This window comes from Phascolarctos cinereus, unplaced genomic scaffold, assembly GCF_003287225.1.
Source record: "Phascolarctos cinereus isolate Bilbo 61053 unplaced genomic scaffold, phaCin_HiC Scaffold_2;HRSCAF=192, whole genome shotgun sequence".
Lineage (NCBI taxonomy): Eukaryota > Metazoa > Chordata > Mammalia > Diprotodontia > Phascolarctidae > Phascolarctos > Phascolarctos cinereus.
Window position 1 is genome coordinate 328,958,893 of NW_027555625.1, and position 15,676 is coordinate 328,974,568.

The 15,676-nt window shown below is 39.3% G+C and overlaps 1 protein-coding gene across 2 annotated transcripts in view; it reads left to right on the top strand.

The window, feature by feature from the left end:
• Nucleotides 1-552: 552 nt before the first annotated feature.
• Nucleotides 553-15,676, top strand: part of CANX (calnexin) — a 31,906-nt gene continuing 16,782 nt past the window's right edge. Inside the window, exons 1-2 of one of the 2 annotated variants that reach the window (XM_020998829.2) lie at nt 553-663; nt 15,295-15,501. In XM_020998829.2, the coding sequence (XP_020854488.1) occupies nt 15,298-15,501 (204 nt within the window). In that variant the 5' untranslated portion in view covers nt 553-663; nt 15,295-15,297. Of the gene's footprint in view, nt 664-1,440; nt 1,511-15,294; nt 15,502-15,676 lie in introns of those variants that run through there. The other variant, XM_078150277.1, reaches the window with a different exon arrangement.

The following is a 15,676-nucleotide window of genomic DNA, read 5'->3' on the forward strand; positions in this document are numbered from 1 at the left end:
GTCCCGGCCAGGTCAACCCCAGCCCCCACCCAGGAAACAGCAAGCTAAGGCGCGCGCGGGAAACTAAAGGGGAGGGGTAAGGAGAGAAGTGGAAAGGGAAGCTAAAATCCTGGGTATTTTGCACTCGCGCCACGCGGAGGCCAGGTCAACCGACCCCTACTAATCTCCCAATCCCAGGCCTCCACAGGAGGCCAACGGGTGGAGTCCAATGCTACAATCCAAAGGCCGTCACCGCCCAGTCTAGTCTACTCCTTGCCAACAGTCCGTAGGGAGGGTCTTTCCTCTTTGCTCTTGGCTCCCCTCCCCCACCAGCTGTCTTCGGTCCAATCAGCAGGCACTTCCTGTCCTCTCTTCTAGCCAATCCGCATCCTCCACGAAGAGTAGCCCTAGGGGGCGTGTAGGGAGGTATCTGGAGCGATGGTCATACCGACCAACGGAGTGCTAGCACGATGAGAAAGGGGCAGGGTTGAGACCCAGGATCGACCAATCAGTATCTAGGGGTGGAGCCTGGGTAGGGCGCCGCGCGCGGTGGGGCTCGTTCGGCGTCCTCTTAGCTCTGAGGCACGTGACGTTCGCTTCGGGCTGATCCGCTGCAGCATCCGCGGTGCTGGGCGTGGGGCGACGGGGTGGGAAGTGGCGCCGGCGCCGGCCGTGAAGCACGAGGTGAGACGGACGCAGCTGCCCTGGTCCTGGGGATGGGGCCAGACGGGGCTTCGGAGGTCGGCTGCACATCAGAGGTGGAGGAGGGCTGGCCTAGGCTGGCCAGGCTGAGCGGTGGGGGAAGAGGCCTGAGGCCCTGGGGGCCAGGGGACTGGTGGCAGTGACGCGGCCTGGGGTCGGGGGCCGGGGTTGCCGAGCGGAGGAGCGGGCTGGAGCCGGGCCCGTGTGGAGATTTGTGGGCGCCGTGCGGCCTGCGGAGGGAGGCCGGGCGGGAGGTCAGTGGGTCCGGAGCCTGGAGGGGGGCGTGACCTCCGGGCCGGGCTTGCCGGCGGGCGGCGGCCCAGGCGCCTCAGTCGCCTCAGAGGTCCGCGTGCCTCTTGCCTGTGCGCTCATCCTTTGGCGGGCGGTGGGCGGCCTGGCCCAGCCCGAGTGGGAAGGCCTCTGGGGAGAGACAGGCCTGGGGCTGCGCGGGGGAGAGAGAAGCCATCTTCCCCCGTCGAGGCAGGAGCCCGGGAACGTACCGGACGAAGAAGGCCAAATCCTCCCGGGCCCGAGGTGGCTGGGGTATTGGGAAACCGGCGATTCCGAAACGGGGGCAAGGGTGGGAAAGAGGACCTCGATCATGGGGTTAGGTAACTTGTTGGGAAAGAAACGCCTAGGAGACAGGCCGAAAAACTTGTTCCTAGGCTGATGCATATGTTCATCTATCTATATATTTATGTTTAGAAAATCATAAGTATTCCAGAGAGTTTTTGGAATCTTTCTTCTGAAAGAAGACCTTTCAAGGTGCAATCCCCTTGTTTTAGTGGTCCAGAGAAGGGGAGCAACTTGCCCAAGGTCACACAGCCAGGTAATTGGCAAAGCTGGAAATTGAACCTAATTCTTCTAACACTTTATTTGGAGCTCTTTAAGCCCATGCTATTCTCTGGGTCCCTTAAGCTCTGACACAGTACTAGAAGTAATATTTTTTTCTTTTCAGACATTACATTCTCTTCTTTAAATTCTCTTGTCTTCCGATCCCATTGTGATATGGGTGCTCCCCAAGGGACTTTCTGTCCTTAGACTTTTTCACTACAAGCTTTCCCTTGGCAATACCTCTCTCCAAGCTTCTAAGCTTGTGCAGATAATTCCTTAATTTATAGCTCCAGACGCATCTCCAAATGCCTAAGGAATATCTTCACCTGGATATCCTACCTAGAACTCAACATGTCCAAAAGCAAATTAATTATATCTTTACCAAAACAATCTCCTGACTACTGGTTTGTATCACCACTGTCTATCTCGTTTTCCCTGAGGGCAGCAGTACTTTTGTACTGGCAGGTGTTGTTGAATTTGTTGAATTGATTCAAATTTTTGGAGTCAATCAGTGACTAGGTTCTCTGGAATCCATTCTTGAACTCTTAGCCCTTTTCAGTCCTTCATTCCAATGCCAAAATGATTTTTGAAAATAGATCTGGTCATGCCACACTTGTAACCAAAAGATCTTTTAAGTGGCTATTGCCTCCTGAGTAAACTTCAACAAATATTCCTGGTATCCAAGACTCCAAGCCTGGAGTCTCCTCATCTGCCTTCCCAGTTGTTCTCTAACATGTTCTGATTCCAGCCAAACTGGACAACTTTGTGCTCCTGAGCACATAGTGCACTCAACTTTATGCCTTTGTTGTAGTTGTTCCTCTTTCTCCCTAGTCATCTTTTGAAATCCTACCCATCTTTTAAAATCCAATTTAAATTTTACTTCCTTGATAATCACATTCTCCTCAGATCTCATGTGGCATTTTGCTTTCTAACTTTTCAAGGTACTTAATATGATACTGTGTTGTATTAAATCTGTATTGGTGTTGTACAGCTTAGCACACACCATTTCTCTGTATTAGTAGGGGCTTAATAAATGTTTGGGGAAGGGAACAAACATTTATTGACCGCCTGCTTATGTGTCAGGCACTGTGCTAAGACTTTTGCAAATATCTTATGTGAGGTGTTGGGGAGAAGGGATGGAAATTGAGCTGTTTAACATAAGCAAAGGCATTTATAAATGCTGATGAAGAAAAAATAATTGGAATTGGTGTAGACCTCACTCCTGCCACTAAGGGACAGTTGGAAGGCAATACTTTGTCATGTGTCTACAGAATGAGAGAAGAAAGAACTATGCTGGAAGGGAAACTCCGAATTTCTTAAACTTTTGAATTAGATTTTTTGTGTGGATTTTAATATTGTTTTGGAGTCAGGTTTTGTTGATTTTTTTTTTCTTTCTTAAATGGGGCACTATTGTGATTATCTGTTGGCAAATATAAAGTGTATCTTTTTTGAGCCATGGATTGAGACAGCTTTTCTTTCAATTTCTTTGGCTCTAGTCAGGGCTTAAGAGTAATTATAAATTGCATGGTACTTCTCACCTTGTACAATCTAATGTAGTAAGTGAATGAATTTAAAGAAGCTTTGGTTAAAAAAAAATCTTAAAATTAGAATTAAAGTGAATTGTGTGACCTGGCACTTACAAGTACATGTAATGAGTTAAATTTGAGACTTGTGGACAGGGTTTTTTTAAAGATGTTGAGGGATCTGAGTAGTCTTTTCTGATTTTATTAATACAAAAGTTGTATCTGTTTTAAGTGCCTTTATCACAGTAAACAGATCCTTGGTGTCAGAATATGGAAACCAGGCTTTTGTTTTTGATAACTAGCATTAAGCTGTCCGGTGATAATCTTACAAGGCCCACTGGGTTATGTGGTTCTGTAAAAAAATCCTTGCTGCTACTCTGTTAAATAACATTAGGCAGTGTTTGCCCCCCAGATAAGGCAATTTTGGTCTGTAAAATGGTAGCTAACATTAGGGCTGAGTAATAAATGGTGCTTATATGTACCAGATTTAAAATTTCAGGGTTTTATGTCACTAGTTTACTATTCTCTCCTAATGCAATTTAATCTGGGCTTCACAGTTTCTTCTGTAGTTTGGAGAAATAACATGGAATTCAAACCAGATGATGGCTCCAAGAATATTTTGAAAACCATAAAATGCTACTCAAATATATACTAAAATCACTGTAAGATATGGCAGCATCCCTAGCGTGTATGTGATTCAGTACACTGTATTGAAAATGGAATGTTAATACTGAGTTGAAATAATAAAATGCCTAGAATGACAATACAGAGAATTCTGAAGTAAATTTAAATTTTATGTTTGTGAACAGTTGTTTGTTTTGTAAAAAATCAGAGACTTGGATATTTAGCATTACTATTTCACAAGTACAGTTGTAAAGAATAAACAACCAGGTCGTCTGTTATTAACAAAGGCCAATAAAAGAGAAATAAAGCAATAGTGAAAATTATTGTTGCAATTGATGGATGGTAGAAAAGCCTAGGAGGATATCACAGAATCTGAGAAGTGGAAAGGACCCAAGTGAAAATGGGACTCGATCTTCTTGACTTCCAGTGGAGTGAACAGAGGCCCAGAACAAGGGGAGTTTCTTGCCCAAGGTGTCCAAGCTAAGTAGCAGAACAGAGATTCAAGCCTGCGTCTTCTGACTCTAAATCTCACTGTCTTTTCTTTTATGAAACACTTTTTTCCCTTTTTTCCTCTTATTTTATTTATTTATTTATTTTTAGCAAGGCAGTTGGTTAAGTGACTTGCCCAGAGTCACACAGCTAAGTATCATGTGTTTGAGGCTGAATTTGAACTCAGGTCCTCCTGACTACAAGGCCGGTGCTCTATCCACTGCGCCACCTAGCTGCCCTCCTCTTATTTTTAAAATAAAATTTTATTGATTTTTTTTTAGTTTTATTTTTTACATCACCAAAATTTTCCAAATATCCTCCAGCAAGTCATTTCATATGACTGTTTTGAGAAAGGGGGTGGGAGGCATCGACAGAATTGATAAATACATCAAGAGAATCTGAAATACTACATCCATGGACCTCCCGCCTGTAGGTTGGGGGATATCATATCTTTACTTCAGAACTTGTTCTTTATAATTTTGCAACATTTGCTTTAGGGAGGGGGGGAGGTTTTTTTGGGTTCTTTCCATTTATATTTTTGTCACTGTGTTTTCTTGTCTCTTCACTGTGTATCACTTAATGTAAATCTTTCCATGTTTCTGCATCATCATAGTCATCACTTCTTTACACCAGAGTAATATTCCATTACGTTCATGTACCATAGTTTGTTTAGCCAATCTTCAGTTGATGGTCATCTACTAATGCTGCTATAACCATTTTGGAGTACATAGAATACTTCTTAACCTTTTGTTTTTTCCTTCATTAAGTGTTTGCTTTCTTTTGGAGCCCTGAAGAAAAATTATGTTAAGCTCTTGAGAAATATTTTCACTTTGGGTCCAGTTCTTTACTTGTAATTGCACAGAAAGGTATGTTTACTATTAACCTCTTTATCCTTTCAACAGTGACCAAAAAATTATATGGACTAACAACCTTAGAAATTTTAGGTCCTATATGGAACTTTTGGTATAGTGAAAAGAGGACCAGACTTAGAGCTAGCTAGTTAACTTTTTTTTTCTTTTCTTTTTTTTTGGCTAGGCAGTGGGGTTAAGTGACTTTCCCAGGGTCACACAGCTAGTGTCAAGTGTCTGAGGCTGAATTTGAGCTCAGGTCCTCCTGACTCCAAGGCTGATGCTTTGTCCACTTTGACACACAGCTGCCCCATAGCTAGTTACTTTCACTGTAACTTTAAGAATAGGTCATTTCCATTCTGTGGGCTTCTATTTCTTCATTTCTAGAGTGAGTGAGTTAGACTTTTAGTTCTCCTGTAATTCTCCTATATTCTCATTCTCTCTCTCTCTCTCTCTCTCTCTCTCTCTCTCTCTCTCTCTCTCTCTCTCGTTCAGAACATTTATTCCATTTGTGAAGGACTTTCAGATAGAGCATTTTTTTTTAAATTGTACACAGGAAAGTGTATTTCCAGCAATCTCTTCAAAAGATTACAGTTTTTGGTGGTCACAGGAATCTAACCCCCTGCTTCCCATAGGTTCAATGTATCAACATTCTAGTTTTTTTACTTTTGCACTGTTTTCTTTGTTGTTGTTGTTAATTTATTTATTTTTAGTTTTCATCATTCACTTCCACAAGATTTTGAGTTTCAAATTTTCTCCCATCTCATCCCTCCCACTGCCCTAAAACGGTGTGCATTCTGAATACCCCTTCCCCTAATCTGCCCTCCCTTCTATCTCTGCCCCCTTCTCTTATCCCCTTCCCTTCTGTTTTCCTGTAGAGTAGGATAGATTTCTACAACCGATTGCCTGTTCATCTCATTTCCCAGTTGCATGTGAAAACAGTTTTTAACACTTTGGGTTCTAAATATTCTCTCTTCCTCCCTCCTCACCCACCCTCTTTGAGAAGGCAAGCAACTCGATACAGGTTATACATGTGTAAGTCATGCAAAACGCTTCCATAGCAGTTATGTTGTGGAAAACTAACTATATTTCCCTTCATCCTAACCCACCCCCCAGTTTATTCTATTCTCTCTTTTGACCCTGTCCCTCCTGAGAAGTGTTTGCTTCTGATTTCCCCCTCCCTCAAACTGCCCTCCCCTTTATCATCTTCCCCCATCCCCTTCTCTGTATTTTCCTGTAGGGTCTCCTATATTCTCTTGAAAGTTATTTGAGGGCCAAAATTAAATGTAAAAGCTGCTGAAGAATACATTTTCCTTTTGGTGAAAACCAAATCTTTATAAATTAGGGAAACTGTCATTTTAATAATAATTTATTGACATTTGTGCAGTGTTTCATAATTTTTGAAGTGCTTGTATATTATCTTATGTGAGCTTAACAAAAATCCTATGAGGTAGGTAATAATAGTATTATCCTCATTTTATAGATGAGGAAATTGAAGTCCAGAGTTAAGTGAACTTGCCCATGATCACAGGGTTAGTAGTTGTCAGACAAATAGCCCCTACCTGAACAGAATTGCCTTCTGTTTACTAAATAGTGATAACTTCTTTTTTTTTTTCCTGTTTCTATTATGGAAGATATAGACTATTAAGTATCTTAGAGATCATGTGATTGAACCCTTTCATTTTATTGATCAAGAAACCTTTACTTTTACCAATACTTTTTTTTTCTTTGGGTGAGGCAGTTGGGTTTAAGTGACTTGTTTAGTGTCACACATCTTGTGTCCGGTGTCTGAGGCCGGATTTGAACTCAGGTGCTTCTGACTTCAAGGCTGGTGCTCTATGCAGTGCGGCACATGGCTGCCCCAGCGGTGGTATTTCATAAGAGGCAGGTACTGAAGTCTCCTGTAAACAGTGAACTGGAGTTATCATTCCTGCAAATATATTTCTGTATCTGTTATTTTAGACTTCAAGCTTCCAGAAGACAGTGATCCTCTTCTGACTGAGTACCCAATTGTGTTTGATTAGTCAGTGATGGAAAAAAATCTTGCTTCTGGTGGAGAAAGGACCTTATTGTATCTAATCTAGCTCAGATTTCTCACTGTTGTGTAAAGCAGTGGTGTCAAGCTCAAATAGAAGTGGGGCCCCTAAACCATATATAAAGATTTCTGTGGGCCACAAATTGACTTAGAAATACTGTATTTTTATTTTGTTAACTGTTTCCCAGTTGCATTTTGATCTGGTTCCAAGTGTACTCTGAATTGTTAAGGGCCTTGTGTTTGACATTTCTGGTTTAGAGGACCAAGATTTTTAAAAAATCAGTTGGTTGGTAGCTTAACATTTTTTGAAAGTCTCCTTCATTAAGTCAGTAAGTCATTTCTGAGCTTCCAGAGTGCCTTTTTGGAATATTGGGCGGGGGGTACTTTTTAGTAGCATAAATTCTATTAGGATTTGTGAGAACTTGGCTTTTGGTGGATCAGTGCTGTTTTAAGTGCCTTTGGTGTTATTTTCTAGATTTGAACAGTTTCTTGCCAGGATATCACCATCAAGCAAATTGCTTATTTAATCTTGTACTACTAGGTTGACAATTTCCTGAATAAGAGGTGGAAGAAGGCATGTATAAGATAAAGGATTTCTAGGTTTGAAATTAAAAGCCCAGGTACCTCCCCACTCAGCCTTCTTTTCCTTCCCATAGGTCCAACCAGACTAGAATTTTTATGTGGTGGTTTGAGATGGCCTTGGGATATAAGCCATATTTTTTCCATATCTTGATATCTTCCCTTCATTCAGATACCTTGTATATTTGTTCCTCAGTTTAGTTGTGTTTATTGCAGAGCCACTTTTTGTACACTTGGTTCAATCTGGCTGCTTTTCCCAGTTCTTTCCCAGCTGTCTCCTGTAGCCCAGAATGGTTATGTTAGGGCAAAGTATGGTGGTTCCATTGTCCTTGGTAAATGAAATAGTTTACGTTTTTTGAATTTTTTTTCCCATTCTTTGCCATTTTTCTTCCATTTTCATTCCTGAATATCCTTAGGATATTACACAGGGTATCTTGCCAAGCTTTCTTATAAAATTTTACAAAGTAAGTGTCTCCCTATTAAGTAAACTCAAGTTCTCTCCTTTAACTTCAAGGATCAAATATAAAATCCTATTAGGTATTAAAAGTCCTTTAGAATGTGGCCTTAAATCCATCTTTACAACTTTATTGAACCTTTCTCACTTCATGGGCATTGATCCAGCCACACTGGCTACTTTGCTGTTTACAAGGCACACTCCCTCACCCATCTACCTTTGTGTCTTTGCACTAATTGTCCTCCACGCACATACATAATGCACTTTTTTATTCTCATTTTATCAGCCATCTTTCTCTGGCACATTGTCAAATGTTTGCTGACTAGGCATTTTCTGGGCTATTTTGATGTCCTAATGGCAGTTAAGTTTCTTGATAAAAGCATTATAGTTGGTGTCAATGTCGTTTTCGTTGTCTTTTTTTAAAAAGTTTTTTTATTTTCATTTACTTTTTTAAATAGTTCAAGGTTAAGTTGACTTACTTGCATGCCTTATTCCCCCCTCCCCCTATTTGTCTTGTTTTTTGTGTTTGTTTTTAATTCTGATTTTAGCTCTGACTAAGCCAGTGGACTGACTGTACATAGCTGCCTCAGGGATAACTCCCACATAATTATCAAGTCTTTTCCTATCCGTTAATATATAATCTATTTTGTTCTTTATGGTATTATTTGGTGCTCATTATGTCCAGTGCCTACCAATTATCTTCTTGAAGATGATATCATATAGAAGTCTGAGGCTTCTATAGAGTTTACAAGTCTTCGGTATCTCTTATTCTTTTTCCTGCGCTATGCTTTTCTACCAAGAGCAAAAATGTCTTGTTTCTCTGGTTCTAAACTTGAGAGCAGGGGAGTAACATTTTATCATTTTTGCTCTCTGTGCCTTCTCCTATGGACCCCTTCTCCCTCCTGCCCTAAGTAGGTGTTAGTAAATAAATATCTGTTAAATCGAAGATAGTCGGAGAGAAGTTCAGTTGAAATTAGTGGGCAACCTTTATTGAAGGTTTTCTAGATAATTGGAAATTTGTTATTATTAATTAGGATACCTTCTTGTGCTGGGTGTTTTGGGGTGAGTTTAGAAATGTTTTGAAGATGCTGACAAATCAGTATTCACTTTAATGAAATCACTTTTACTGTTTTTCTGTTTTGCTTAACTGCTAATATAGCATTATTATTTTCTTTCTGTTTCATTATGAGCTAAATAAGTTTTTGTGTGCTGACCTGGGAAATTTAATCACCCAATATAGTTTCTTTTTTTGAAAATACATACTGGATTACAAACAACTGACAAAGTTTTTGAAGGTGTATGACTGAACTGACTACAACAGCCTGCACAAAACAGGTCTGACAAGTCAGTAATTATTTTGATCATGTAGACAGTAATAGAATGTTCCTTGTGAATAAATGTAGACTTCACTAATTAATATTTCATTGTAGTCTGAAACATGCATGTAAACATAGTGGAAAGCAGCAGGGTACTGTGAAAGGAATGTTGGACTTGGATTCAGATAAGACCTAAGTTCAAATTCTACCTCTGATAACCCTGTGATTGTGGACAACAGAGGGAAACACCCGCAGTGTTTTTTCTTATGTATAAAATGGGGGATAATGGTACCTATAGGACAATGCTGTTGTAAGGATTGAATGGTTGCCTATTTTTATAATTATATTTAGGCTATCTTGAAAAAGTACCATTTGTATAAGAAATTTTTTTGTAAATCATGTAGATGTAAAAATGTGAACTGTTGCCATAATGGGCTTATAATTGATGAATACAGATTTAGATTTGGAGGCAAGGTTGGAAGATAACTTTAAATCAGCTTATCTACTACAATAAGAGCTAAAAGTGCATCCAATTTTAAGTCAGTTTTATGCAAATGTCTAGTTAGAAAGCAGACCCTTGAGAAGTGTACTTATTCACTTTATACAAAGTTCCTAACACTGTAGAGGAATCTTTTGGGTTCAGCAACTTTCTGTAATATGTATGGAATAATCTGATTTATACAACCTTGTTTAAAGTTCCAGTGCTGCCTCATGCTGTGAGAAATGAGTGACAAAGGAGTGTTGGAGGACTGTGTCAGTGGAGTGAGCACAAGATTTGGCAGGTTAAATATGGGCCTAACAGTGGATGGTATGTTATCCAGGAACTAGCCTAGCTAAGTACAGAGGCTTATCACCAGAGGGTTAGGCCATAGTAACACATGGAACCTGTCTGCTTGGTTATAGAGAAGCGGTAGTCCGGTTGGAGAGAGAATACCCAAACCTTTTAAATCATGGATCTTTTCAATTATCCAAGATTTACACAAACATCTTAACCCATTTATTACATGAAACAGGGAGTTTGTGCCTTTTGGACACTGTTGTGTGTGAATCAAGACCTTGTGCTCAAGAAAGAATTACCTTAACTGCTCTTCTAGATAAAAGATCAATAGGATTGTTTCTTGCAATCTCCTTGAGAATTTGTTTATGGTCTTTTAAAAGATGTCATGCCAGAAAATTTATTATATTTCAGCCTACCTGGTAATAAAGTCAGTACTCAGTCCTTCCAACTTGTTACAGTACTTGCCAGAGCTCATGCTGTGTTGGCCTACCCTTCAAGAATCCAGGGTCACCTTTGAGTAATGAACCTAAAGTAGTACAGGTAAACCAGTCAGGCTAAAACTTGGGTTTGTGAACTGGAGACTATTCTGTGCTGGTTTAATATTTTTTACCTTTTATATTCCCTTTCCTTGCATTTGTATCTTTAGCCATTATAATTAAGCACTATCTGGAAAACTGGTTTTAGAAAAATGTGCTTAGCCATGGAAACCAAAATTAAGTGGCATGTTTTGACCAAGGTTAATTGACTTGAGTGCTTTTTAATATTCTTGGCATTTTAAGCCAAAGTCCAGAGATTGTTCCACAGCACCAGTGGATTAGTCTTTAAATCTAGATGAACATGAAAAATGATGACCAGAGAACTCTATTGCCTTTGAGGACTTGAATCTAAGCCCCATTTTTAAAATGTCTTCTGGTCACTGGGACTAGAAAGGAACAGGGGCACACACACTCATGCTTCTCATGCTTCCAAATTGAGTGGTCAAGACGCCACTCAGATTGTAAACTCATCTAGGGCATTGTGCCTGGTAAGTGCATGTTTCAGCTGTTATAGATGAGTTGGTTTACTTTTTCTGGAAAAGATGAAACATACCTTGGAAGAAAAACAACTGCTGTGTTCTCCTGAGATTAAGAAGTTTGACTTTTTGGTGAGGCAGTTGAGGTTAAGTGACTTGCCCAGGGTCACACAGCTAGTAAGTACCAAATATCTGAGGCCGGATTTGAGCTGACTCCAGGGCCTGTACTCTATCCACTTTGCCACCAGCTGCCCTGACAGTCATTATTTATAACTACATCAAAATATAAGCTTTTTCATTAAATTTTTTGAAAGCTAATAGGAAATGGGTTTCCTTTTTTTGCGTTTTTTTTTTAAGGCAATTGGGGTTAAGTGACTTGCCCAGGGTCACACAGCTAGTAAGTATCAAGTGTTTGATATGAGGCTGGATTTGAATTCAGGGCTGGTGTTCTATCTGTTGTGCCACCTAGCTGCCCCTGGAAATGGGTTTTCTGTAAATGGAACTTTTAACAAGACATTGGCTGTGAGGCTAGTGATTTGAACTATAACTTACAGAGCTGAGACATCTGTTTACTTTAACTCAGATGTTTGTCTTTTAAAACAATTCAGGTAGTATAGTGGGAACTAGATTGGTATACCTAAGGAGATTTGCAATATAAGACACTCCAACAGATAGTTAGAAATGTTTTGTCATACTGAAACCTTATTGTATCTCTCCCCAAAATTTTTTCATTAGCTGTCCACTGGAAATTAGGAATTAATCTCTTGGATGACTTGTTTAAAGAAAAACAAAAGGCAGTAATTTTTAAGAAATGAGCAGTCCTTAATTCTTGTTGTTTGTCCTTTCTCAAAGAGGACCATGACATCATCAAGGTGATGCCAAAACGTGCAAGTGAATTGTATTTAAATGAGAGAGAGTTGTGCATAGTCAAAGTGGCCAGCCTCATTTTTCTCCATAGATCAGGACAACTGGAGATGGCCCCAGATGCAGTGGGAAACCAGGACCTTTTAAAGTTAAGGTCTTTCCTAGGTCCCTGTTTCATAATCTATCTTTAATCTACTCCTAAAGGAAATGGAAATTCATTAAGAACTTCTAGCTGTATCCTCTTATAGTAAGTTATTTGCAAATGTATTTAAAATTGCATATAATGGGATTTTTTTTTAATCGTCCAAAAGCAATATACTGAAGATACTATTTCAAGATGTCTGGGTTGAGAATACCTCACACTTGGTAGATAGGGGGGAAATCATTAAAATAATCTTTTGCTAAATTTGGGGCCAAGAGGATGAGCAGCTGAAGGTGCTTATGAGGCAGTATGGGCAGCAAGACTGGAAGTTTCTTGAAAGCCACTTTCCTGTAAGCACTGGGGCTTCTGGGAGCTCTATTTCTGATTTTGGGCCTTTCTTCTGGGGAGGGAATGGGTGATTGATTTCTGAATAGCCCTTGGGTATACTGCTTCGAACACATAGTTTTGGCTTTTTGTTTGTGTTTTGTTTTTCTCCAAGAAAGGGGATCATAGAATGTCAGAGCTGGAAAGGACCCTAGAGATCATCTAGTCAACCCCCTCATTTGCAGAGGGGAAAACTGAGGTAGGGAAGTGGATTGATTTGTTCAAGGTTATATAGATATCAGGTTTAGCAGAGCAGATAAGGGAACCAACTAGTTCTGGGTGGAACCTCAGCACTTGGAAAAATTTACAGTTGGCTCTTTGGCATACCCTCAAACAGCCTTTCCCTTTTTAGCCTTGGGGTAGTATGGAGTGAGTGGAATGAAGCCCTTTATTGCCAGCAGGAGTTTGGCCTAGACAGGGCCTCCTTGCTGTTTGCTTAGGTTTTAAAACTTGAAGCCTTCAGTTTTAAGAAATTGGCTTATTGTTTATTACCTGTGATGATAAGTTCTTTCAGCAGACATTTGAATACCTATAGTATACGGTAGAACATGCATAGGATTCTGAAGCAGGCAAACAGTTCCTGCCCTGGAAGTTTATGAGCTAGTAGAGGGGCAGTAGTATCAGTACAAAATATTCTGGGGTAAAGGAGTGGTTTAAGAGGAGTGAACATAGGTTGGAAAGAGGTTAGGAAAGGCTTCTTAAGTGGTTTTAGAGCTGGGCCTTCAAGAATGGGTTAAGTAATGAAAAAATGTCAGAAAAGGAGGTTTAGCAGTTTCAGATCTTAAACTATATTGTAAAACAGTAATTATCAAACCTATCTGGTACTGGCTCAGTAGTAGAAAGGTAGATCAATAGAATAGAGTAGATATACAATACATAGTAATAAATGATTTTAGTAATCTTGTGTTGATACATGCAAAGATTTAAGCTTTCAGGATAAGAATTCACTGGTTAAAAAATTGTTGGGAAAACTGGAGATTAGTCTGGCAGAAACTGGATATAGACCAATATCAGATTTATGGATAGAAGAATTTTTGAATAAACGAGAGATAGAGAGCACTGTGAGATGTAAAATGAATAATTTTGAGTATATTAAATTAAAAGGTTTTACTACAAATAAAACCAATGCTTCTAAGATTAGAAAAACAGGAAAAAATGAGGGGAAGTTTTATAGATGGTTTCTCAGATAAAGGCCACATATCTCAAATATACAGAGAACTTTGTCAAATTTTAAGAACATAAATCATTCCTTAATTGATAAGTGGTCAAAGGATGTAATCAGGTAATTTTTGGAGGAAGAAATCAAGGCTACAAATAGTTATATGTGAAAAATGCTCTAAATCATTATTGATATTTTGAGATACCATCTCACATCTATAAGATTGCTAAAACAATAGAAGGTAAATATTGGAGGGGATGTGGAAAAATTGGGACACTAATACTTGGAACTGTGAACTGATCCAATCGTTTTGGAGAGTAATGTGGAATTTATCCAAAGAGTTATAGAACTGTATACCCTTTGACCAAGCAACACCACTTTTAGGTCTCTTTTTCGAGGTGATCAAAGAAAAAGAACCTATATGTTTTAAAATATTCATAGCAGCTCTTTGTGGGGTCTCAAGGAGCTGAAAATTGAAGGGGGTGCTCATCAGTTGGGGAATGGCTGAATAAGTTGTATATGATTGTGATGGAATACTACTGTATTGAAAGAAATGATAAGAAGGTTGATTTTAGGAAAACATGGAAAGACTTGCATGAAATAATGAAGAGTGAAATGAGCAGAACCAAGAGAATATTGTAAACAGTAACGGCAATATTGTTCAAAAAGTAAATGAACAAGCTTTTTTGAATTATGTGAATATTCAAAACTACAAAAGACCTGTGAAGGAAGGTACTATCCATCTCCAGAGAAAGAATTGATATATAGGACTTTGTATAGTTTCACCTATATATCTGTGTCAAATGTTGGCCTTCTCTAGTGTGGAATTGGGAAGGGAAGGAAACAGCTTAGAAGTCAAATGTAACAAAAAAATTTTAAATACTGTTTTAAAAAGAATGGGATAGGATTAGGTTTATCCAGATGTTTCAGGTAACAGGAACATAGGAAGGATAACTGATACGTTATTGTGCCAGATCCAAGAGACAGTTTGATAGAAATAAATATGAAATCATTTTAGATTTTGAAAAAGCCAAAAGCCTCTTTAAAATCTTCTGCACTAAAGAAGAGTATAAGCTAGCCAAAACGTGATGCAGACAAGACCAGGAGATTTTAGTGAACTTCAGACTTAGCATGAATCTGGTGTGACTAAGTTTGCCAGTTAGGAAAACCAAATGATTTACTATGGCATTGGAAAGGGAAGGGGCTTTCTCTGTCTCTTAGAAAATGACTAGTTACTTATGAGTTAAATTTGGTTTATGCATTATGATGAAAGTCTTATGAAAGGCTACTCTTTTCATTCCCAAATTTTTGTGGCCTATTTTCTGTAGGCACAGACATGTATATCTGTGTGGTATGTATGCAGAGTTGTTTCATGTGTTTAAATTAATGCATTTTCTACCTAGCTTTGTGTAGTCACAAAGCGGCCTTGGGCAAATACTTTTTTCCCTTGGACCTCTGCTTTCTCCTGTATCATAAAGGGGTTGACCAAGATGATCCCTAAGGTTCTGCATGAAAATAAAGTGCAAGAAAAGGTTAAAGTCATGTTCTCAGCTCTCCTGTTTGCCTCTACAGACCATGGAACCAAAATGGTGGTTATTTATGCTTTTGCTGCTCCTTGGAACAGTGGTTCAGGCACATGATGGACATGATGATGAAGAAGATGATGATGATGATGATGATGATGTGATTGATGTAGAAGAAGACCTGGAAGATGGCATTGAGGAAGTAGAAGACTCAAAGCCTGGAGATGGTGCTACTCTTCCACCTCCATCACCGAAGGTTGGAACATCTTTAACATTACACATTTTTCTTTTGCTGTAATTAATGCATTAAGATAAACTGGGATCTTTATATTTTAAAGTCAAGAATATGTATTGAGAATCTATTTTTGAAAGCTTAGATTTAAAAAAAAAGTACTTATTCTTTGTCCTTCCAAAAGGAAAAAGATTTGGCC